This window comes from Pelmatolapia mariae, linkage group LG3_W, assembly GCF_036321145.2.
Source record: "Pelmatolapia mariae isolate MD_Pm_ZW linkage group LG3_W, Pm_UMD_F_2, whole genome shotgun sequence".
NCBI classification, from domain to species: Eukaryota; Metazoa; Chordata; class Actinopteri; order Cichliformes; family Cichlidae; genus Pelmatolapia; species Pelmatolapia mariae.
The window spans coordinates 83,310,454-83,335,127 of NC_086229.1; the positions used below are offsets into that span (position 1 = coordinate 83,310,454).

General features: G+C 44.2%; 1 protein-coding gene across 9 annotated transcripts in view; it reads right to left on the reverse strand.

The window, feature by feature from the left end:
- The window catches only part of ppargc1a (peroxisome proliferator-activated receptor gamma, coactivator 1 alpha), a 295,859-nt gene that overhangs the window by 24,816 nt on the left and 246,369 nt on the right, over nucleotides 1-24,674 (reverse strand). For 5 of the 9 annotated variants that reach the window (XM_063470101.1, XM_063470094.1, XM_063470093.1 and 2 more), the window contains exon 2: nucleotides 8,170-8,349. In XM_063470101.1, coding sequence (XP_063326171.1) covers nucleotides 8,170-8,349 — 180 coding nt within the window. Of the gene's footprint in view, nucleotides 1-8,169; nucleotides 8,350-10,538; nucleotides 10,809-11,005; nucleotides 11,185-24,674 lie in introns of those variants that run through there. The other 4 variants (XM_063470100.1, XM_063470099.1, XM_063470095.1 and 1 more) reach the window with 3 other exon arrangements.

Below are 24,674 nucleotides of genomic sequence, written 5' to 3' on the forward strand. Positions count from 1 at the left end.
TATTCATAAAACAATTACATACAAAGAGAATGCAGGCCACTTCAGTTCTGACATTTACACAGATTTGAGAACGGACCAGAGTTTGTTGTTTTTTTCGCAAAGAAGACTCAATGTTATTATCCTCCGCTGACACCACCTTTAGACACACACGCACACACGCGCACCTTCACAATGCAGCTCCCTGACCTTTCGGGCCCTGCCGAGCCCATCGAGAGTTCCTGGCGTTTCATTTGTCATGGTAATGTCTTCCTCGGAACGACGCCAACCCGAGGAGAACCAGGATGGAGTGGACAAGATATAGTCGTCTGCAGCGTTTTCAAACCACAAGACGCCTCGAGGTGTGCTCCTGTGTCACTATCCCGCTGAGCATCTTTGCGTGCGCGTGTTGGTACACACGACAGGGGACCCTATATCGGAAATTTATGGTAATTGAAAAAGGCACAATCTTTTGGGAGGGGAAAAATGCAGTCAATTTGATTCCGCAGCGCAAAAAAAGGTCACCCTATTCAATTTGCACTCAATGCCATATGTGGCACGACAGGGAAACACCTGAAAGCAAACGATCTTATCGTGGCCTCGCAGGCTTCGCCACTTAACCGCCGCATAAAGCTATTTGCTGATTACTAAATAAACGCATTATCTTTCACTTTGATTTTTGCTTGTGCGCGCAAGCCGGCGCCTCGTCGCTTTTGGATTCAGGTAGAAAGCTGCCACTGCGGCGTGTGCGCCTCTTATCCGTGTCGTGACTTTGCGAGCGTGTTATCTGAGTGTTTCTTTCTTCTTCTTCTTCTTCTTTTTTTTTTTTGGCCTCGCACACTTTCCACTGCCGTGTGTGTGCGGGCTGCGCGTCTGGTCGAGCATGTAGGGCTGCACGAGCTCTCGCATGTTGGGTGAGTGGTAACAATGTGGGGATGCGCCCATCTTTACAAGCAAAGAAATGAAGAACACATCAAAGGAACGGTGCACGTAAGTCGATACAATCCCAACCCATCGATGTGAGGCAGCGATACGATGAGAAAGGATGAGGGGTTGGGAATGTGTGGGGGCATAAAAGCTCTCACGGTCTTTCTTTGTAGCTGCCAGCGCCGAATTCTGAGCTGAATTTCATCTTAATCTGGGATCTATTCTCTGTGGAATACTGATCATGTTGCCTTTTTGAATGGATAGGCTTGCCCGTGACAGTTTACATTTAGCCGAGTAGACCCGACACACCTGCACCCACTAGTAGAGTGCGTAACGTCTGCCAAACACAGAATGATCAATGGTCGTTGACCACTTGATGACAAGCGTCCAACACTCGAAATCCCTTCCCTATCTGCCCATCAAGTTATTATACAACAAAGCCCACAGCAATATGAAAAGAGGTTTGGCAAGCCACTGTATAGCCTGAAAATGGGTTTCTGGAAAGAGCTGATCAACAAGCAGACAATTTTAGAGCCGTTGACTTCCTGATGTCAACAGCACTATCATGGCAGACACATCCAGCAGATATATCCCAAATACACCACTTCACAAATTCACAAAACACATATTTTACAGTTAAATGGAGTCTGCTTTCAATGTGTTTGTGCCAAGTAATAATAATGCTTACACGTACATCGTAATTTTGAATTGAACACCTGCAACCCATAACCCCCATTCTTTTGGAGACACCCAGCCTGTTTCTACATCCATCTCTGACACAGCTAACCCCCCCCCCGCGACTGACGTCTCCTTCTTAAGTCTCAGTCTAATCCAAATGACATTTTAATACGCTCAATTTTTGCTTTTCAAAAAGTCAAACAAAAAGCGGCGTTTTTCCCTCCGCGCTGACAAAATGTCTGCAAAAGCATCAGCTCCTACTGCAGCTACTGATTGGGCAGCAAGTGAGTCATCCAAGCATCGAGTCACTCATGCATCTGCAGAGCCTCCGAGAGCCTCTTGAACTATTTGAGGCCTGTGCAGACTTAAATGCTTCAGGAATAAGCTGGAGCTATGAGCATGCAGTGCACATAATAAAGCTCCTTTCAAATGGGGAGGGGTTTTTTTTTCTCTTTTTTTTCTTCTTTTCCTCCAGCTCTTACAAACTGACTCTCAAACAAGGGAAAACCTTCACATGTACAGTGCAAGACTGCAATAAGACACGGACAAATGCATTTACCTAAACTGTATACCAACAACGACAAAATAGATGTTTATCAAAGAGCAGTTTCTCTCATAAACACGGAAACTTGCTTTTATTTCATTAGTAACCTGTCGTGCAAGTTTGTGTGGAAGTCGTGTTACAACCAGCAGAGCCTGACAGAATATGGCAGACTAACGGGGTAGAAGACTTCTACAACTGCTGGGTTTACCAGCATAGAAATATAAGCAGGCCTTTGCTGAAGACAGGCAGGAGCGTTTTTGTCCAAAACTGACAGCGTTTCACCCCAAATCGTGGCACACACTGATTGAAGACTTGTCTCCATGCTGTTCCCCTCTTTCTCAGCATTCCTATATATATTTTCCCCCATTCCACTCTGTTATTTTATATTGCTTTCTCATTACTGGCTAGTGCTTTCTCTCTTACCTTTGCTCATCTCTCCCTATCAGTCTGATCAGCTCATTTTATCTCTTTGCCCAGGAGGAGCCTGCACTTCCCGCCTTTGTTGCATTAGAGAAAGAGTATAAAAGCATTCCAGGAATCCCTGTTTATATATCTTCCTTCCACTCTAAAGTGTACACTATTAAATAATACAAGGAAAGTTGGCCTTATCACGCGGCATCGCCGCGACATGTTGCTGTGTGAGTGAGAGTATAAGTCGGTGGGTGGGGATTATTGGCTTAGTGTTTTGGCCAGGTTAAAGTGAAACAGCCCTGAAAGGCTCTTAGTGAAGATTACCCCACGTACTAAAAATAGTCATTTTCACCCAGTACACACACACACGCACACAGACACAGAGACAGGAAGCAAGTGTCTAACGTGATGTGTCTGGCCAGAAAACCCCCCACTATCTGATCTTAGCATTGGGCGTCTCAATTCCACAAAGACACAAACACACACATGCACACACTGAAGGCTCCGCTCTGATGAGAGAGATGGGTATCCACTTGGGGCATGGGATCAGCTGGGGCAGGAACACCAAACCATGCCTCAATCAGCAGCAGTGGCCCAGTGGGAATATGTGTTGAGTGTGTGTGAGAGAGAGAGATGAGGGAAGGGGGGACTAGACAGGGAAGCCAAGCAGCCGCCACCAGACCCAAAGATGTTCCCTTGCTCTTTTTCCAAACATTCCCTGAGGGGACTTTATTTTGGCCATATTCACCATTCTGCTTACTATCCTTTTATTTTTTTCCCTCCTCCTTTGCTCCCATCTCCCTTCCAGCCTTTCCTTCCAGAAGCGACTGTTGGGGGGCCAGAATATATTTGTTTAGCCACTGCTGCTCCAACTTGCCATGAGCCAGGGACAAATGCCTTGCCTTGGGAGTGAAAAGACAGAGAGCGGGAGAGAGGCGGAAAAGGGAGCCTACAGTGTTATGGGGCAGCGGGTTGAGAGCTCTTGTTGTGGAGTGGATCTGACAGATGCTCCGAGATGACACAGGCTTGGACAACCCATGTCGGCATCTCTCTCTACTATACATCTGAGCCTATTTGTCTGCGCTCCCTCTCATTTATGTGTCTTGAAACGGAGCGGCACAGCAGAGCTGCAGGCCTGAAAGCCGCGGCTTGCCTTCAGCTCGACAGTGATGGAGGATTTCTTCCAGCAGACAGTGCAAACAATGTCTCAGCACAGTAAAACTGGGAACTCGAGATGAGGAAAGTATGGTGTATTCTAATAAGACTCACTTGAGAAAATCATATTATACAGAGGAATATGATAATTCATACACCCTTTGCTGGAGCAGTGAACTGATGCGGGTGGTGTAGTCTCAAATGTCAGCATAAATTTGCAAAATAAACGCAACCGGCATTCAGCAGGGAGTAGGAACAGGGACAATAAGGGTCTCTGCTGTGTGTGTGTGTGTGTGTGTATATGTGTGTGTGTGGGCGTGACAATTCCTCTCAGAGGGTCTATGGCTTTTTGTGCTTGTTCCTGTTTCAGCTCACAGGAGCTATAACGCCAACAAGTGTGTGAGCTAATCTGTGCTTACACAAGTAGGCAGGGCTGCTTGAGGAAAACATTTCATCACAGCATGTTTTATCAAAGCCTTCTAAAGATGACCCAATCAATCTAATCTGCCTTTACTTAAGAATAAGCGCCTGAGCATCTGTCCAATAAGGCAAAAACAAAACAAGACAAAGCACCATAATGCCTTTTGAAGGCGAGTGCCATCACATACACACACACGCACACACACACATTCTGAACACACAGCATCCTATTGGAGTAATATAAAGAGTTTTCATATGTGACACGGCCCACATGCATGCTCTCACGGCACGTCTCTGTATGATATCTGAATAATGCTTTAAGCCTCGGCTTCTTATTTTACTACGTACTAAGCCCACAACATTTTACTTCCAATCCAGGGGCTTTGGTTCGGGCTGGCACAAGCCCAAGGCCCTCCTTGTCTATATGTTTTGCCTGTTTCACCATCCATCTGTCCCCATGCCTCTGCATCTGTCCTGTCATTTGCTGCTCTTTCCTCTGTGTGTGTGCGTACCTCTTTGTTTCACTCTTTATCTCACCCTTGTCCTGTCTTTCCACCTGCCCATCTATCATAAGCGCATCTCACATGTATCGAGGTATAGGCAGCCCTGACATGCCAAAAGTTACACTCAGAGCCAGTTTTCTTTCATAATAACGCAGGCTGACTCGCAGCAGAGAACAGCTGTAAATGCCTTCCCATGCATACATGTGATGTGACCGTCCCACGTCCCCTAGGGAACGCCGCTAGGACGTCCACAGTGGAATTTGAATTAAGCCCAGACCAGTGTGACACATTTCCATCACTCAAACGGTTGACATGAAATCTGAGTGGAGACCTGTGGTTCCAAAGACACTGGGTTACACTTCTATGCTGTTATCTTTGGCAGTACATTGGGAACTTATTGGAGTAACTACCCCTCAACAACTGCAGCCCAAAATAGACCGTGGACTTTCACAGTCGGCCCGTTTTGAAGAGGTGTCAAACAAGCCGGGCCAGGAGCAATAGCTTTTATATGTCTCTCTGTGTGTGTGTGTGTGTGTGTGTGTGTGTGTGTGTGTGTGTGTGTGTGTGTGTGTGTGTGTGTGTGTGTGTGTGTGTTACAGAGGAGAGGTGGGGGTGTATCATTCTCTACATTTGTGTCAGGGACAGTTGGGACAGTGGCAGGGAAAGGAGCAAAAGGCCAGCCAGGGGACAGCTTGTGATCTAATACCAAGCACTGCTTCCAGAACAGAACGCATATACACACAGAAACAGACACAGACAAAGTATTTTTACACACACATGCTGCTTAAAAAGTGTGCAAACACTTCCCATCGACCCCTTAATAAGAAAATAAAGACCTTCAAAGTGATGCACTCTTTTTATGCAACCAACCCAGTAAAAGCCACATATCACTTTTAACTCTTTACCCCTTGAAAGCCAACTATGAGTAACTGTTGAAGGTCTGTTCTGAACTGAGCGGTTTCTGTCATGTTTCAGGCCTGCTTATAGAACAAAATGACTGCGTGTGCATCAGAGGGTGGAAACTATTCTAATGGTCGTCAAACCAAGTGTTGATTGATATACACTAATGAGTCAAAGCATGTCATTAAGGGTACAGGGGAGGTCTTCAAATGTGGCGTTATGGTGGAAAGAGTTAGCATGGCACTAGCCTGAAATGCACAGAGTCACATTAAAAGACAGGCATGCACATAGGAGGCCTGTTAGTGGTGATGACAACAGCAATGGCGACTGTTCAAATGCCACTTTTTGTTCTTGTTGTTTTTTTGTTTCTTTGCACACCCTGGCTTGGGTTTCTTTAGATTCTCCAGATAAAGCTGTGTAAAAGTGACCCACTGTATTTGTAAAATAAGGGCCACCATCACTTTAACCTCTTGCTGTACTTGAACCCACTTTAAGCTGGCGACGTTACCCATTCCCTGTGTGAAAATGGCCCAATGATTTCCATGATGCAATACTTCCTGTCCCAACTGTCAAGTCAGACCCTGTTTACTCATTTGCTACTGTACTGCGTCGCATTAAAATGCAACCGGAATAAACGCTCCGGTGCAAAAGAAACAGCGGGTGTTTTTTTTTCTGTCAGAGCTGCAACCCGTTTCAGCAGCTGAGTCATTTAACAACTGAACGCAGGTTCAAACTTCCAGGGAGCAAACTTTAAAAAGAGGGGCCTCAGCTTGACAGCTGCACCCAGCTGTTACACGTTTTTGGAGACAGCCTTGATAATCTGCTACCTGCTTTTTCTCAGAACGCACATATAGTCTGACTCACGCACATATAGTGAGTGAGGTTTATTTATTTGGAAGGAGAGGAACATGCATTAAAAAATAAAAATACATTAAAAAAATATGTATATATATATATATATATATATATATACACACACACAATTACAGGCTTGAAATCTAGCCAGTTATTAACAATTTCTCTAATCTTTAACTTTTCACTGGATGCTTCTCTGTTCTGTGTTGAAGCCAATCAAGGGGGTGGGGGGTGGGGTGCAGGAAGTACAGCTGCAGCCCCCAGCCTTCTGATCCTTGCCGAGCAGCAAACTTTCCTCTGTCAGATTAAGTAGGATTAACTGGGTCCTGCAGTATGATGAACTGAGTGCTTCATATGGTGACTAGAAACTTTCCAAAGATGGAAAAATCCCTGGTCAGGGAAATGTATTACTTGCTTTGAAACCCCAGTTTTCACTGCTTAATTAGAAGCCCTTCCATATTCTTGGCATAATACAATAGCTGCTGGCTTGATGAGCGCATGAAAACATCACCCGCTTACTGCGACGTACGGCGTTCGCGCGCTGTCGGACACGTGCCGTGGGTGTGCGGGAGCATGTGCACTTGTAGGCACGCAAATACAAGCTCAGGCTCACAGTGGAAGTCAGTCACAGCTTCTCGCTCGGAGCTAGTTCCCTCATCGGGGTCCTCAGTGGGTGCTAAGTTCCATTGTGTTTTTAAAACGACACACACACGCACACATATACACTCTCATTGGTATTTTTATCCATCCCCTGAGCCACTCGGTGGCTGCAAGCCATATCACTCTCAGACGACAGAGGAGCCACAGTCACACCAGCTAGTACTTAAGACCCCACCACCCCCCTTTGTGTGTGTGTGTGTGTGTGCGTGTGTGTTGGGGTGATCCACGGTGGTAGAATGTCTGGTGATATAAAGGTGGTGGTGGTAGTAGTGGTGGAAAGAATTTAGTCTGTTATCAACTGTTGCCTGCAAGACCACTGAGGACACGCACAGCCGCACAAAACACACAACAGAGACCCGGGGAGTGTGACTACAGGACTGCGCTACAGGTACACACATGCACTGCCTTCTCAGATGGGGTTTTTCCTCCTGAGGCGAGGCTAAAGCATCCAATCTCAGTCTTTCTTGTCTATCTCTGGCACTGATAAAGGCTTATAATGAACTGGGGACTGGAACTCAGTCCCAAGACCAATGGCTTTATGGCCTCGGCCAGATCATCACCCCCTGACGTCTGTCGCCGGGTGAGAAAAGAAAGAGAGTCCAATGGAAAGAATAGGACAGAAGTGCAGAGAGAGAGAAGGAGAGGGGGAGAGAAGTGAAGCGGGGCAAAGATTAAAGTTTTACACTCCAACCTTTGAGAAGCATTTTGCAACACAGCGGCCCCGACTATAAATTTACTACGGACGCGTTCTTTCAGATGTGTGCCGCATTACCAACTCTGAACTGAAATAAATGCTCCAGGTTTTGATAAGGCTGTCTCCCGTCACGGCCAGGGTCCAAAAAAGGGGACAAAAGTCCTTTCGGGCTTATCGTTCCTCACACCGACTCCTCCTGCAAAAAGCGTATTTGTAAACTGGCAACAGTTGTGCATTGTGTTTGGCTTGCATTCAAGAATGCGATAGCCTGGCCACGTTTTTATCCCAGCTCAGTGCTGACCCCTCGGAGAGCAAATAATGAAATGACAATGGATGCAAAATGTCCCACGGCATTTTGCTAGCCATGTTATGAATAATTCACGTACAATGAGAAAGACATTAATGAAGGCCGTTAATAGTTGGATTTGTGATATTTATGTACTTACCTCAAAAAGATTGGACGCTTCGTTCCCATACTGAGCAGAAATGATCTCTGATTGGTCACTGTACCATTTGAGGCCGCCCAGGAAACTGTCTGCGTCTAAGTCACTGACATCCAGCTCTGAGAGGTCAAGTTCAGGTAAGTCTGGGCAGAGGGGCTGGTCTTCACCAACCAAGGCAGCACACTGGAGAAAAGATTAAAAAAAGAACAACATCATGGATGGTTAGACAGAAATGACAGATCTTTCATGTGCAAATCATCCTGCAAAAGAATAGAGGGACTGGTAATCTGGGCATGACAAGGGGAACTCATACATTTGTATTATGAGCCCCGAGCTTCTCGTCTTAGTGACAATTCACGTTCTAATTCCCTCATTTGATCATTCTGGATGCCTCTGCTGATCTGCCACTTTCATGTGACACACTAAGTAGCTGGAATTCATGACTTCTCTCACTGTCGCTCCATCGATAAGTAACGGAACAGCTTTTTTGACGGGCTCGTTTTTGCACAACAACGTGCAAGCCCCGCAACCTGTTTCCACTCAGCTTCTCTTCAGCCTCCCAGTGTGCTGCTTACACTGCCACTGGTAACAGCATCCTCGCTACTAAATGCTGCCTGTTGACATTTTGTTATTCACCAGCCCCTTTTATGTAATCTATCCAGTGTGTACTGTATGCAGAAGATGTTACAGCTTCCGCCACACACAAATCATCAGATGTGGGGGTGTGTGAATGTGTTTCCCCCCTGAACCAGCAGCTGAACAAGCAAAAGTCTGCTTCTTCTGGGGCAAACTATGAACCAGAGAGTCAGTGGTCATTAAAAGGGAAAAATAAAAATTAAAAAAACAAAATCCCCCAGAGCAGAGGATGTTTGCATGTTTACACTTTTGACTATGCAAATGCTAAACCCAGACTGTGAAAACAGCTTCATACTGTAGTCTACACACACTCCTTGACAACGCGTCTGTTTATGTATTAACGCCGGCCTTAAGAACGACATAAGAAGCCCGGATGTGTTTGGCCCGGAGCCTGAGGAGGGGTGAGAGTCGGGTTCGGCTCAGGGCAAAGCTGAGAGACGGATGCTGTGCCAAGAAGGAAAAACCGCCCAGACACCGGTGTCACAGTTCATCTGTCCTCGGAAACGCACCAACACGAATACACGATGACTTAAGACCGTGATGAGACAAATCCGTTATGTTGCGACTGCGAAGAGGAGGACAGATTCAATGCGTCTTAGGTTTCCCCCCACCCCCAGATGATCCAGTCAGACAAGACACGGAATGAAGAAATGGCAATAAAGCCGTTAGGATATTCAGAGGATGGACGTCCCTGTGCTCAATTATCTTAAGGATTTCTTAGCGAACTAATGAAATAGCGCCGCCAGACAGACAGTCAGGGTGCACCACAGCGCTCCGGTGATTTACGCACGCACCGCGCATAAAAGCACCTGCTAGAGAGATTATTAAAGTAAGGAGCGCGGCGCTGATTGACAGTTAAATAGCAGGGCTTTAATACATGCATACATTTTTTAACAGGATCGATTGGCTGAAGGAGGACGCGCACATTGGTAGGGTTGAGAGTGGAAACTAAAATCGCAGTCTAAAAAAAAAGAAAAGAAAAGAAAAAAACGATGCTCTCCTGGAGCGTACCTGGAAGTAAGTGCAAAGGAGGGTGTCCGAATAACAAACAATCCCGAAATCGGTCTGCAAAACACACACACACACGTCCATATACAGATACACACACACACGTACACACAGAGCCGCATTTTAATTAGATAAGAGCTGATTTCTTTCTCATAATCTGATCACGCAGACCACAAAATCGCAGCCGTGCAGCCGGATTGCAGTCATGTAGTTACTGTGAAAAACCCTCTCTGAGGCATCACTGAGATAATGAACGCAGACAAGTACCTCTGTATAACAAGCTGGGTGGACTCGGAAGATTAAGGGGTAAAAAAGGGGGGGACGAATAAGTATCCTTTTGATGTGCGTTATTGTCTGCATGCGCTTTAACCAGGTAAAGTAAGCTGCATAAAAAAAGACAGGAGCGATAGTGAGCTAATGACTTGGATGAAGCGTTTAAAATCAGCAGAATGTTGTAAATAAATTCGCAAGAACACGGAATGATCTACTCTAGCTGGACGCGATGTTGCAGTCCAGCCAGGGCAGCATTCCTCCGGCAGGAATGTTGGCACACAGACGTGGTACCGGTACCGTTAATATTAACATGCTCCTGCGCAATGCCAGATACCCGGTGCGTCAGTGTGGACAACCTTTGCACTTGCCTTTGAAAAAAAAATCACCTGGCTATCCGGACACAGCACATCAAAGGGATTATTTTCGTCTTTGGATTTCATGCGTCAGCGAAATACCTGACTTTGAGACATTTCAGTCATTTCGGCACGAAAACCTTCTCGGCACCGGAGCGCGTACAGTCCGCGGTTGGAAAGATATCCGCCAGCCTGCAAGCACTTGCTCCGACTAAACAGGGATCCTACGTGGAGAGCAATGGTCCCGAGCCCGTGCACGCGTTACAACAACTACATCTTTAACTGGGTTGAAAAGGGAGATTCCGCACATTCCCTCCACTTGTCATATATTCCCGTGTCGTATATCCCTCGCATCCTCAACCGTGTCCAGACGCGCACTAAGCCACGAACAGCACCGGCAACAGAGGAGGAGGAAGAGGAGGAGAGAGAGAGAGAGGGAGAGAGTGAGAGAGTGCAGACTTATGTGGAGATCATCGTGCCAGTGTTGTCCATCGTTCCAGAGAGGAGAAAAAAAAAAGTCCAGAGGGCTAGAAAGATGAAAGAAGCCGGATTTTATTTGATGCGCTCACCTCTAATTCTCTCCACACCGAGTCCTGGTTACACCTGTCCCACGCCATCCAGCCACTGAATGACGCTCCGAAAAATTAAACAAAAAAGAAAAAAAAAAAGAAAAAAAAAGGGGGGGAAAAGAAACCAAGTAAAAAAAAAAAAGGAAATCCACACACGCTTCCCACTCGCTCTCACACAGGCAACTGCTGCCCCTCGCCGAGAATGAACCGAGGGCACCTGTCTTACAACTGCTTTCCATCACATGACAAAGCTATTAAAAGTAGGCAGGGGAGTGACTCCGCGTCCACACACTACTCGCCAGTGACGCGCGCTGAGCAGGCGGGGTCTGGCTGCGCACATAGTAAAATCCTTTCCGTGCACTGCAAAAAATGCCAAACTCAAAACCCATCTATCCATATGCCGGGAGGGGGGCGGGGGGCATTATGAAAATAGGTTAAGAAGGGTGGTTCGTGGGATTTGCACAGACTAAAAAGAGCAGTACTTAATTCAATTTACTTGCTTTACTGGAAGGTTAACTAGAAAGAAAGAAAGAAATCAGTAAGATTCTGGATGTGACTTGTGTCTCAGCCTCGTGATCTCAGTTTGTTTGGAAATGTGCAAGGCATATTGATATTACAATTCTTCTGCAGCAACTTAATAGTAACTGTATCACTGATTCCAGGAAAACTTGAAGACCATATAATGGAGAAAGCAAAAGTCAAATGATGTCTCACCAGCACTGTAAAGCACAATTTAATGAGTTTAAGCACCAGTGCAATCTGTCATATTAAGTTTCAGCTTTGTAATTACAGTTTTTTTTTCTCTCCACAATAAGCAAAGAACATATTGCATTTTGTGCTGCATGAAACGATTGTTCATTTAAAGTACTTTCTCAGCCTGAGCTGTTCCCGTTTTACAACCCCTCCCCATGCCCCCGGCTCTCTTTTTTTCCCCTGCAGACATGCTGCTGTGATAAGTGCAGAATGTGGTTTGGCACCGTCTTACTGAAATAAGCCAGTCTCTGCCTAAAAGATAGGTCATCTAGTCGGCAGCACATGCTGATCCGAATCCTGCAAAGACTGTTCAGCGTTAATGGTGCCCTCGCAGATGTGCATGCTCATGCACACCTACATCAAGATAACAAAGCTGCAGGATTTCAGGTTGGAGGATGCAGTGTCCATGATTTTCAGAAAGAACCTCTAATCCTGAACCATCATACCGGAGGATGATTTCCTCACTCCCTCAGAGTACATTTCTAAATGAGGCTGTTGCGCGTGTTGTCCTTTCAACCTTATTTATGTGTTTCTTTTCTTTCTTCACTGACAGTGATTCTCAGAGGTTTTTCTCGACTTCATGCAGCAACGCAGCCATAAAAAAAATTGGTTTTCGGTCTTGCCCGCTAAATCCAATAATGGAATTATAATTAGGGGATAATAATAATGATATTAGAATGTTTAAATGTTTGAATTACTGAAAATGTTCTGAAATTGCTGCACTCTTTGGTTGTGCAGAGTGATAAACTGTTCCCGTCTTTACTTCTTAGAATAGACTAGACTTTACTGTCATTACCAAACATTTATCATGCAGTGCAGTCATATATGGTTTGCAGTTCTACATGTGTTCAAAAGATTAAGCTAAAGGTATAAAAATAAACATAAATAGTAAGAAAGAAAACGCAACAATACTGTGCAGAGGTTCAGCAGCATGTGGTGTGAAAATGCACAGTGGCTGATATTCACAGACCAACACTGCAGTGTTTACTTAAAGACTCACTGCCATGCTCTTTGTACACCAAATCATATTACTGACCAATTAACCTAATTAGCTGTGAGATCTTCAACCGGGTCAGGCAGCTGTGAAAGTGGTGATGTCATCAAATCCAAACAGAGTATTCAATTCAACAATCACAAGCATTACTTGGCATTATTTTCTGTAAATATGGGGGTTAAATAATTTGAAATCCTTCCTTTTACATTCTACACAACTTCCCAGTTTTCTAATAAACAGGTTTGTTCTTTCATGACTGTAAAAAAAAAAAGAGGAAAAAAAAGAAAAAATGGCTTTGTTTTTTTGTCATATAATATATAATACAAAGAAGGTAATTCTGCCTGTTGGAAAGTAATTCTTTGTCCATTCAGAGGCAATAAAGAAAAGGACAGGTGGCAGTATTAACCATGTATACAGTGTAAACAAGAGGTGTATGGGCAACAGTGCCTCGGTAAAATAAAAACAAAAGCTTTGTGGACATTTCAAACAGAGTGGTTTTTCTGTTGGAGCACTGACAGGAATTCAGCAGGAGTAATTCACTGTGTGCTAAATGTTATTGTCTCCCTTTCATCATCCATTACAGCTCAGTTCTGCACTGAAGCCGTCAGGAGTTAAGCGTCAGTCGGGAATTTTCTCAGCGTTTTAATGAAATATGCTATTACAAACCCACACTATTGCATTAGACTGTAAACAAATAGCGCTTGTTAAGATGTAAGCATTTTCTTGTTTGGATATTATTCTCGGGAAATAACTTCAATTCTGAAAATACATTTCTGCAATAAGAAACTCGCTCTACGGGATATTTCATCCCCTATCCGATTGTGTGTGCATGTGTGTGTGTGTGTGTGCACGTTGTAAGTCTGTTAAGCCAACCTGCATGCAAGGAGCAGCTGCCTCCCAATATTAGCGATCCACATACAATAAATCTCATTAAACACAAAATTGCACACAAAGCTGGAAATGCAAATTGTAAATTGCACCGATTATGTTCAAGGAAAACCAGTGTATGCTCAGCGTGCGTGCGTGTGCGCGTGCATACCATATGAGTGTGTGTATGGTATGCTTATAGGCATGTGAGGGCATGTGTACCACTAAATCTATACATCTGCCTCTCCACGTGTGCCCAGAGATGCCAACCAGGAGCCAAGGCGAAACCTGATCAAAGCAGGTGGCGTGTGCAGTGACCTCACAGAGCCCAGATGGACCAGCACTACACAGTTAGTAATATAGGGGCAACATGGGAGTGACATGGAGAGTAAAGGTAGGCGGCTTTGTGAGTGCGGCACGGACAAAACGCTCAACGACCTGGACTTAAGTCCTTCTGTGATCAAAGAAAAAAAAAAAAACGTGTAGATGAAGTGGGTCGACACTGTTTGTGTGTGTCTAACAAATGTCTGTTAGTGCAATGACAGGAGATACCGGTCGGACAGACACTTTAAGGTTCATGGTTTACTAAAAAAAACCCAAAAAACAAACCTTGGTAAGAGACCGAAGCCGGTAAATGATATTTCTCCCTCCCCTGAAGCAGCATGTGAGTCACAGTCAAATGGCTTATCTGATTGTACTCTTCATGCCAATTAAGACTACAGAAGCTAAATATAGATGTACTATGATTTTCTTTCTTGAATGGCCTTTGATTCATTTTTTGTTGTTGTTGTTTTTTCTGCGAACACTTTCTTGCTGTAGGCTGGGTGTTTATGTATGCAGTGGTGGAGATGTTTGTAGATATAGGAGTCGTTTCAAAAGAGGTGGGGGGAAAAACAGGGCTCTACAGCCCTACTGAAGTACAGGTAATCTTTGAAATGCCACAGCTTTTGTTTCAGTTGCAGAGAGCTGATAATGAATGGCTAAGTACGGGGGGAGACTGACGCAGGCTTGTGCAGAATGAGAAATAGGTAATGTTTAGTAGCCCACGTCAGAGGAGAAAGTCGGGCCAAAGCACTGCGAGCTACGGGACCAACATCACGACGCGTTCAATCATTCTGCTCCCACGAATGGCCCGGGGGTCTTCGCTTTCTCACCACCCTTGCGTTTAGCTGCTCTTATAGATATCACCTCGCAAGAGGCCCAAATCTACAAGATGGAGTGTGAAAAGTTGCTAGCACCTATTTGATGCATAGCATGTCTAAAAAACCGCTGCTAACGGCTTGAATATTGCAAACTGCTGAGCGTTAACCTGCTTCAAGATGGACCATAAAGAAAGAACGAAAAGCGACCGCTGATCCAGTCTCTAAAAAATCAAGCAATGTGATCTGTTAAATGAGAAACATACGTGCTTTCACAAGGAGGCAAACTACAGGAGGTTTTTTTTAACAAAGGATTAGAGGAATTCAATGAAAAGTCAGTTGACAAGAGAAGTCATCAAAGCCAAAATGGGTCTAATCCACAGATAATTATCTTTGTTTGAATATTCAACATGGCCTGACTCGTGGAACAGAGCCGCCTATTTGCATTTCTGGTCTTAGATTGAATCTGATATTAACATTTCTATTTAAGAGCAGAATTTACATGGACGGGTTCTGCGGGTGAAATTAAGATCACGAGTCGACTCCGAACGCATCCTGTTTAATTCCGCATCTGCTGTGATTTAAACTTTAAGTGGCCGTGTCTTGTTTTGCTTTATCTCTAAATTGTGTCACTGGCCCTTTGAGAGTGTGCTGCTGCACACCATGGGTGTGTGTGTGTGTGTGTGTCTGGTGGGGGGGGCGTGATTCATATCACTTTGTTGCATGTCATTGCTCCCAACTGAATCCATCCTAGCATCTGGCCATTTTAATACATGGTGGCTGGATTCATATGAATTAATTGAGGGCAGAGGTAAAGCAGAGTGCTGCATCTATTCATGTGCCACTCAGGCCTATAATAAGACAGCTTATGCTTGGTATGGCGCGCTGTCGGTGGATGTGCTTTCGGATCTTCGGTGCACGGGGTCGTTTTTCCACTGGATGAGTCATATTGTTTTCTCCTTATTAGGGGACAGAGGAGGAAGTGGTCACATTTCGCAACAGTCAAATGCTCTACAATAACATAGGATGTAATGCCATACAGAACTGGCTACAGGAAATGTAATGGATACACAGTCCATGCATGGGCTTCTGATATGGTGTCGAATGAATACACTGGGCTGCGTTCAAAGTAGGCTTTGCTAAACCAGAAAAAAAAGACAAAATGCAAATGGGTTAGACTTTTAAATGTATGGCAACTTTTTAAAAACTGTTTTCATCTTTTACCTCTCAGCACTACAGTGCATGTCCACACATCTGCTCAGGCTCCATAGGCTGCCAACTCATGCATTATAAGTGAGATAAACAGTGTGACGCTACAAATTATGCCGACGCTCGCCCCCTTTGACATACAGTAAGCTAGTGCATTCTCCCCCTGTGAAGATTTTTACATCGCCTCTCTTTGTAGTGCCCTTCAGAGGACCCGTTGCCTCGCCGCCCTGCGTGCAAGCATGTAATCCTTTCCATCAATGAACTCCACTGTGTCATTTAGCCACTCTCAGGATGGCGGCTACTTTCCCCACGGAGCGTCCAGCCCATATTATTAAGGCAAATGGCATGAAGAGGCTAGGGCCAGTTAGACATGGCTGAGACTTGGAATTGAAAATAGCATCAGTCCCACGCAGGGACTGGTAAACACAAAAAAGGAGCCTGGGGCGCAGCGCAGGACCACCCTCCCTCTTTTCCTTACTCCAGCTCTGGTTTTTTTTTTTTTTTTTTGGAGGAGCTGGAGAATAAGCAGCAGCGGCCGTTCCTCCACCACCACCATCACCAGCCCCCCTCCCGCCACTATGCTCAAATAATATCACGGTCACATGGCAAAGTGAGTTGTAGACTCCCTCCGAAGCCGCGTGTTGTGGTGCTGTTGTTGGGCTTGTGAGTCATGCAAGATGCATGTAGAAAGTGGCAGCAGAGAGAGAGAGAGAGAGAGAGAGGGTAACTGCAAGCACGGGCCTGGTGTGAAATGCATCTTGGTGGAGAACTAGCGCTCTGTGTAGGGACTTGTGAGGCACTTTGTGTTTTGCTTGGGTATAGCACTCACAAGGAATATTAAAATTTATGGACCATGAGGGTTTGGGTTGCGAGCGCGCGCACACATAAACAAGACTCGCACACTCCCTGTGCTTAAAATGCTTCATACCCCGAAACTTTGAAATTGCTGTAAAATCCAAACAGATGCCACATGCCCAAAGATGTAACTAGAGGAAATGAGATGCACTTGTTTCGCAGTCAAATATATATATACACATAAATTTTATTATTTTTTCTCCTACTGAAAGGGCATGTGAAAATAGTGCTTGTCATGCTGTTTATCCGCTAAGGCAGTTTTTGAAGTTTAATGCAAAGTTTAAGCTGGTGAGCCAAAAAGCCGTGGCCTGTAAAAACGGATCTGTGCAGCACAGTAATCTAGGTTTCATACAGGCAACAGAAGAACAGGAGTGCCAGTTTTCTGCTCGTTGGATCGTGTTTAACAAAGTGAAAATACGTTCACGGGGTCTCATCACTGGGCTGCGGGCAAATGTAGGTGCATTTTTTTTCTTCTGCAAACTGCAAAAAGATCTCCAGTGACTCACGAGTCGGGGGGGCACAGCACAACAGATGTTGCTTGATTTCTAAAATAATAGAGAGGCAGCCCTTATGAACTCTTAACACTGGAAGAGTGCCAAGGAAGAATTAGGTCAGCTAAAGTGCGCTGCACCTTGTGGAACTCCACATTAAAACAGCATCAGTGGAAAAGGCGAGAGGGGGGCGTGTTTAGTGGCGCACAGGTAGAAATTTCTGGAACAGCACAACTGGGTTTTTTTGTTTTTTGTGCTTCAACTCACTCTTGTATCACAGAAACGTGAGCAGAAACGTTACACCCCTGAGTCCAGACTGCAGCCTAATTATTTTGAGCAATGAAAAGAGAAGGAAAAGGGGGGAATATGAGAGAGGGGGGAGAGAGGGAAAAATGCATGCGAATTGCAATTCTTTCATACAGCCTGCTGCATACCGGGTGTATAACCACAAGCCTGAAAAAAATCCTTACAGCACAATAAAACTGATTGTATCATCACCTTTTTTTCCCCTTACAGGGTGCATTTCTACTAGTCTTCACATCACCTCCTAAAAGGAGCTTGTAGTGCTGGAGTACACAGCGACGTTAAAAAACTAAATAAAATAAAATAAAAAATAAAAATAATAATGATAAAAAAAAGAGCAGGGATAAGAGGAAAGAGAAGACACAGTCAATACCCATTTTTTGCCAAGGCATCCTAGTGAAAAAGAGCAAAGAGACAAAAGGAGCAGATGGATGGAGATGGAGCTAACGCTGAAAGAGAGTGTGACAGGGAGTAACAAAAGCAAGAGGGAGCTGCTGTGAGTGATAGAAAGCGTTGGACAAAGACGGGCATGAATTAGAGGCAGATATGGAAGGAAGGGAAGGAAGATGGAAGCCTAAGTACAGGAAGGCGTGATTGGGGGGGACAGGAAGTATCGGCCTGACTAAGGGTCAGAGCGATGGGAGGCCGACGACCGTCTCCCCGCGCTCTCCGAAGCTGTTCCATCTCTCATCTAAAAGATAAGCCACCTCACGATCCCCTGCTTGATTTCCCAGTGCCAGTCTGTCCACACCCAGTATCTCAGGGTTAAATCTAATGGTTACTACACTCCCATCTCGCGCATATTCCAGTCAAGGTCTGATATCTTTCTGCTTACGACGGGTATCTGCCTCACATGTCCTACGTGTTCGTTTACGGGAAGGTCTAGATTTTCACACACAGACATATGCACACGGGCCCCCGCTACCACCAGCATGACTTCGTTGCCCCCTCGCGACTGTCACATTTTTGGAAGTAAAACTGAGTTGCAAAAATACTCCCCCCACTCTCCCTGTCTCTCTCGTTAGCAACAACAACTAAGAGATAATGAGATGCGGATTTGAAGACGACAGAAAGTAATTGGTTTTGATGTGTGTAAAATCGTGATTTTAACTGGACATGATATTCAAATGACTTGGCAGCCGTCCATCAGCACGAAAGCGTGTGTAAGCACATTGCAGGGCCCGGGCTGAGCAATAATGCTGGCTTTTTCCTCGTGAGTAAGCAACCTCAGTGTTTTTGGCAACCAAAGCGTTCCTCGGTTTTTCCACTCAGACGTCGTTATGCCCTGAGCCGTTTCCACTGTCTGGAAAATAAAAGCGATTTTCATCACTTATTTTCAGGATATCTGATTATCAGTGGTTGAAATCTACAGCGTTGGGGAAGTGTCAGGCAGTCGCTCAGTCAGCCAACCCTTGCCCTGGCTTCCCTGTCCCTGCAGCCTCCTCTCCCGATGCCTTTCATAATCCCTCGTTGTGTGCTTTTGTGGTCGTCTGTGTCCACCGGGACTGTCATCAGTGCCACAATAAACAGGATTAATCAGCACTGGCATTGGGCACTTTGGTCCAGATGACGCGTGTAATTAAGGAGTAATTGGCATGTCATCTGTACATGAGAAAATATGACGCGCGCGGGCCAGATGTAGCCGTCGCGCCGCCCTGCAACAAGCCATGCTTGGAACAACTGTGCCCTCAAAGGCTTTTCTGAAGAGAGAGATAACTTCCTTTGCAGTGCTGACACTTGCTTCCTTAACATCTTTATTCAAGCCTGAGAGCTCCCTCGCATTGTAATTCACTTGCTTATTCATTTATTTACATGCTAACACACTTAAACTCTAATTTGCTAACTTATTCATTTATTTACATGCTAACCCACTTACTGCCGCTTGCATTCAGCAACTTATTCATTTATCCACATCCAGGATGACACAGTTACTTCCTTGAGAATTCATTTATGCACGTAGGAAGTCACTTACGTTCTCGCCAGCTTAATTAAGAGGCCCCTTCTCTTTTCACTTCACACAAAAGGATGGGTTTATGCGGCTCAATATATACTGTAGCTGCACACAATGGTAGATGGCCGAGATAGCCTTTTATGTTTAGGGTCATGCCGGCTGCAACAATAGGTCTGAACTGCCCTTATCTCTCCTTGTAAACGTGAGGCTCTGGGATAAAGTCGGAGCCCGATTTCATGGCTCACGAGGGAGGCGTCGGGATGAACATAACCAAGGGGAGTTGTTTTTTGTTTTTTTTAATTCTCATATACCTTATGTTTTACTGGTTGTATATATATACAAAGAAAGAAAGAAAGAAAGAAAGGAGATAACCAGCAGGCTTTAGCATAATACTCTATCTAAGCTCCATGAAACACAGCAAAGATTCATCCCTGTTTATTATTATCCTGTTCTTACTTGGAGTATCTGCAGCCATTTGTCAGTGCAAATGCAATTTTGAATTATATTAACATAAGTAACATTAGGTATTCTAAACTTTCACCGCATCCTCTCTTTAAATTCAATTGCTCCAGGATTATTAAAGGTGTGCCAAAGTAAATAAATACTGCGACTCATATGTGTCTGTAACGCAATTTGAACACAGCAAAAGTAAATAAATAAATAAATACATACAAGTGGGCAATGAAAGCCCAGCATCAGTGAAACAAAGTTTGGGCATAAAGCTGGTAGGAGGGCTATGCTTGGCAGGGAGCAAGGTCAGCCATGCATTTGGCTGGTAACCTCAGATAGCTGCTGGCTAATTTGCAGTATGCCCTCAATCGCAACAGAAAGCCTAGAGCCACGCTGAGGGGAGAGAGGGTGGCCATAACGGCAAAGCAAATGGCTCATAGAGATATCCCAGTTGTTTTTCATCACATCAATTTCACGCCTTTGCTGCCAGTTTTTCAGAAATGTGACAAGATGGAGACAGGGATGAAAAAGGAGGAGGAAAAAGAAAGCAGGGAGTAAAAAAAAAGGGACGGGGAGATAGTGAGAAGAAACAAAACGATGAGCTTGGAGATGCATTAAGATGGCAATGTTAATCTCGATGTTAATCTCGAGGCCTGTTCCTGGTGCAAGTGAAGTCATGCTGTCAGAGCTGTCTCGAGAACAAACAAATGGAAGGGGAAAAAAAATCTCTTAAGCTAATATCTTCACTGACAACGATGCCCACATCTCAATTTACTGATGCAATGCAGGAGTTCCTCCGGCAATTCACTCGTTTCTTTCTGGTACGTTTGCAGAGAACTGAGAAAAAATAATTTGCTTTGAGTGCAATAAGACTTATTTCCTTACTACGCCTTTACTAAAACTGTGCTTTTACTTCCCAGAAGCACAGCTGCTGATTAATGTTACCTGTGGAATTTACTGATGTTGAGTCAACGTTTTCCACTGAGTTCCTATTAACTGTGAACCAGTGACGCACTACAACTAAAATCCTACTACCTCTTTCATGGCATTCTTCTATGGGCTACCTTCTCTGTGTCTTGCTTCTTAGGAAAATTACCCAGTTCCCAAAAACTTCCACTAAATTCCGAAAGATGTTACAGCTATCACAAGGTTTTATCTACAGTGCAAACATGTCTGTTTATACAGGTCGACATGGCAGATATTTAACCTGAGAATTACTTTATGGTCTCTTGACCAAACACATTTTATTGCAGTTTGCATAATTCCAGTCTTTCATCTGGTAAAACCTTCAAACAAGCCGTGTCTTATGGAGCATTATGGCACAATAAGCACCAACGTGTATAGCAGCACATGTAAGCTCTATCAGACTATCTAATTATTAATCCCTATAAACAGATATCTTTACATGAGTTTGTACGGACTTTATAGGCAGGTGGCGAGATTTTTGCCACGGCGAGTTTTGTCACGTGCACTTTGTAGACCATTATAGTCCAAGGACTACTGGCAAATTACATCCGAGCAGGCTTTTGTTGTACTACACAGTCCCTGTCCAAATGAGGGACCTCGTCTGATAAAATATAATCTTGTAAACAGTGGTATTTTTACTGGCTTCTTAAAAGTATATGAAGATTATATGAACTCTCCTAGGCAAGATTTCTTGTAATTTCCTTAGTTAGAATTTCGGAGTAGTTCTCCAAACTTCTTGAAAAACATTTAAAGCTCTTCTTTGGATGTTGGCTGCCTTTTGTTCTGTTCTCTGTCAAGATGATCTCACACTGCTTCAATAATTTTTAGGTCCGAACTCTGGGGAGGCCAATCCATGATGGTTCTTCACTGTTCGTTTTCTATCCAGGTGTGCTTTTACTGCACTGGCAACCTGTTTGTCATGCTGAAAAATGAGGCAGTTTCTAATCAGATGCTTTGCACACAATATTGCATGTTGGATCCAAATCTGACATTTATAACTCAACACCACTGGCAGAAATTGAGCCTCAAACTATGAATAGCCTCCAACTTGTTTTACAGATGGCTGTAGACACTCACTGTTGTACCTTTTTCTCTTCCAATTTGAAGAAAAAAAAAATCAAGATTGGAGGAGGTCAGGAGAGGGTACAACTGGACTGAAAATTCTACTGATTTTCTGTTACAGTTCTTGTGTAATTTGGCACCCTCTGCCTCCTGTTTCTTTACGATAGGACTTTTTGATGCTGTTCATCCACTATAGTTTTATAAGCCGGACTCTTCTTCTGTCCTCCATTTGTCCACTTTCCTCGAAGTGCTTACTAAACACTATTCTGCGATATGCCATGTTTTCTTTCTCATGTTATCTTTGGCAGTTTTCATAGATCGAACAAAAAAATTGGAACAAATGATGTGTTTCTGTGACAGACCGCTAGTAACAAAGCACTCAAAGATGCAGTTTAAAATTGGTTCTTTGCTAAGTTGACTGTTATGTGTAGACACAACACTGTTTCATCTCTTGAGTTAGGTATCTTTCTTATGCTTGAATGAGTCATAGGTCGGTGTTAGGTGGCTTAACAAACAAAAAAACATTCCTCTGAAAATGGTCGGGTAAAAGCAATGGACTGAAAATGAGTAAAAAAGCAGCCAATGTTCAAAGAAAAACTTTGAAAGACCTCTTTAAAAATCAGAACAAAGTCTGGCTTCTTGGAAGTAAAATATAAAACAATGAGGGATGCTCAAGACTTTTGCACAAACCTGCATAGACTCACGCAGTGCAGATAAACAGCAGGAAGCCCAGGACCGATAAAAAGTCAGTGTTTCTGCTGAGAGTCTGATGGAGATCTTCGTGAATAGCTAACTAGAATCAAACTCATTGGAAAATCTTCCATCCAATATAATTAATGACAGTGCATTTTTAATTACCCCTATGCAGCAGTAGGCTCTACAGCTTTTGTTTATTGAGCCCCACTGATACCCATATTAACAAAGTTAGGTTAATGATAGAGGTATTTTACTTAATAGCATTTTTATTACTCCCACCAAGAATGAAGCAATTAATTAACAATGGGCGAATTAAGTTCCTCTCCTGTAATGGCCTACCAACACAGGACATCATTACCAATCGTCAAAATAATTCATAAAGCGATGACTCAGGTGGCAGGACGGTGATGGGAAAAATGAATATTCCCCGGCATACGTCTGATTTTTCATTTTAGAATGGAATAAATTATGGATAAGGTCTGTCAGTGGACATGTTGGTGGTACTGCATGCAGAGTGAGCCAAGGGATCAAGGATGCAGTACGTTAAGTCACAGATGTGACATAGATTTTCCAGTGGGAGGGAAAAAAAGAAAGTCTTGCTTCACATTAGGAGCAGGTGACTATTATCTGAATAGATAAAGCAGTGAATTAAAGATACACGGAACAAATACAAAAAAGGAGAGATGGGGAAAAGTGAGGGAGAGCACCGAATGCTCAAGAAATGACATCGAATAATGGACCTCAAAGACATATATGAAAGCGCATAATCTTTTAAGCTTGCATTTGAAGGTAATCTCCCATTAAAAGAACACTAGCTATTTCTTTGTGGAAGGGGAAATGCAAAGACAGCAGAACTGATGGGGACTATTGGTGTGACTTTGAATAGAGGAAAGACTGAAATGGCAAAAAGGTGCAATTTCTCAGGCGCCGGACTTCTGTGGTAAATTCTTTCATTCCAACAGAACTACTAAAAACAGTGGCTGCTGAGAAATATAATCCTCCACCCCCAACCTCCCAACACACAAACACACACTGAGCCCAAGTACACATGCAACAAAGAGGAAGAGATTAAAGCATTAATTCAGTGAGAGGGAATAGGATCCTGGCATAAATTTAGAGTTAATGTTTTGGGGTTATCTTCTCTGCTGACTGCCGTTTCTACTCTCCGTACTCCATTGCACTCCACATACAAATGTAAATCAGGGTTACACCCTGTATCCTATAACATATAACGCCGTAAACTCTTGTTTTTCTTTGATAAGCTCTGTATGTATGTGTGTGCGTGCGTGTGCGTGCGTGTATGCGTGTGTGTTTGCAGTGACAACAGGTGCACACTCGTTTACGAACATGGAAAAATACCAAGCCATCTATGTGCATGCATGTATATTTGTGTGAAAGGTTGCCTGTGAATGTGGGTATTTACATCGCAGACAGAAAGTTTTATGTCGCACCGCTTGGCTTGCAGAAAAAAAAAGGTCTCAAAGAGAGAGCCTTGTTTGTTTGCTTGTCGCTGCTGGGTGGGGCGTACCTTACCAGGCGCACCGGCTTCCTCCTGGCGTCACACTGGATACCAGCTGGTGTGTGCTGGGGCGCCACAACGCATCGTGCCAGTGTCACAAACGAAGGGGAAAGTGGGTGCCTCATCATATAGAAAACTATCCTGGCAGCCTCCGTTCCTCATTAAAAATGCACTAACGCTGAACGCTCCCATTAATTTAAGCAGGCTGTATTTAGCGCGGGTAGCCTCATGTACAGTCTATAAAACACAGCAATTAAAGCAGGTAATTTTGGCTTCATCAAGGCCCAGCCGAGCGTAATGGGCCAGAGATGTGAAAAATTCCTCTAGCAGCCAAAGCTCGATGTGTGAACAGCTAGGATGCTGCCCATAGCACAAAGACAGATATGGAACTAGAAGATGACATGATTTAATCTT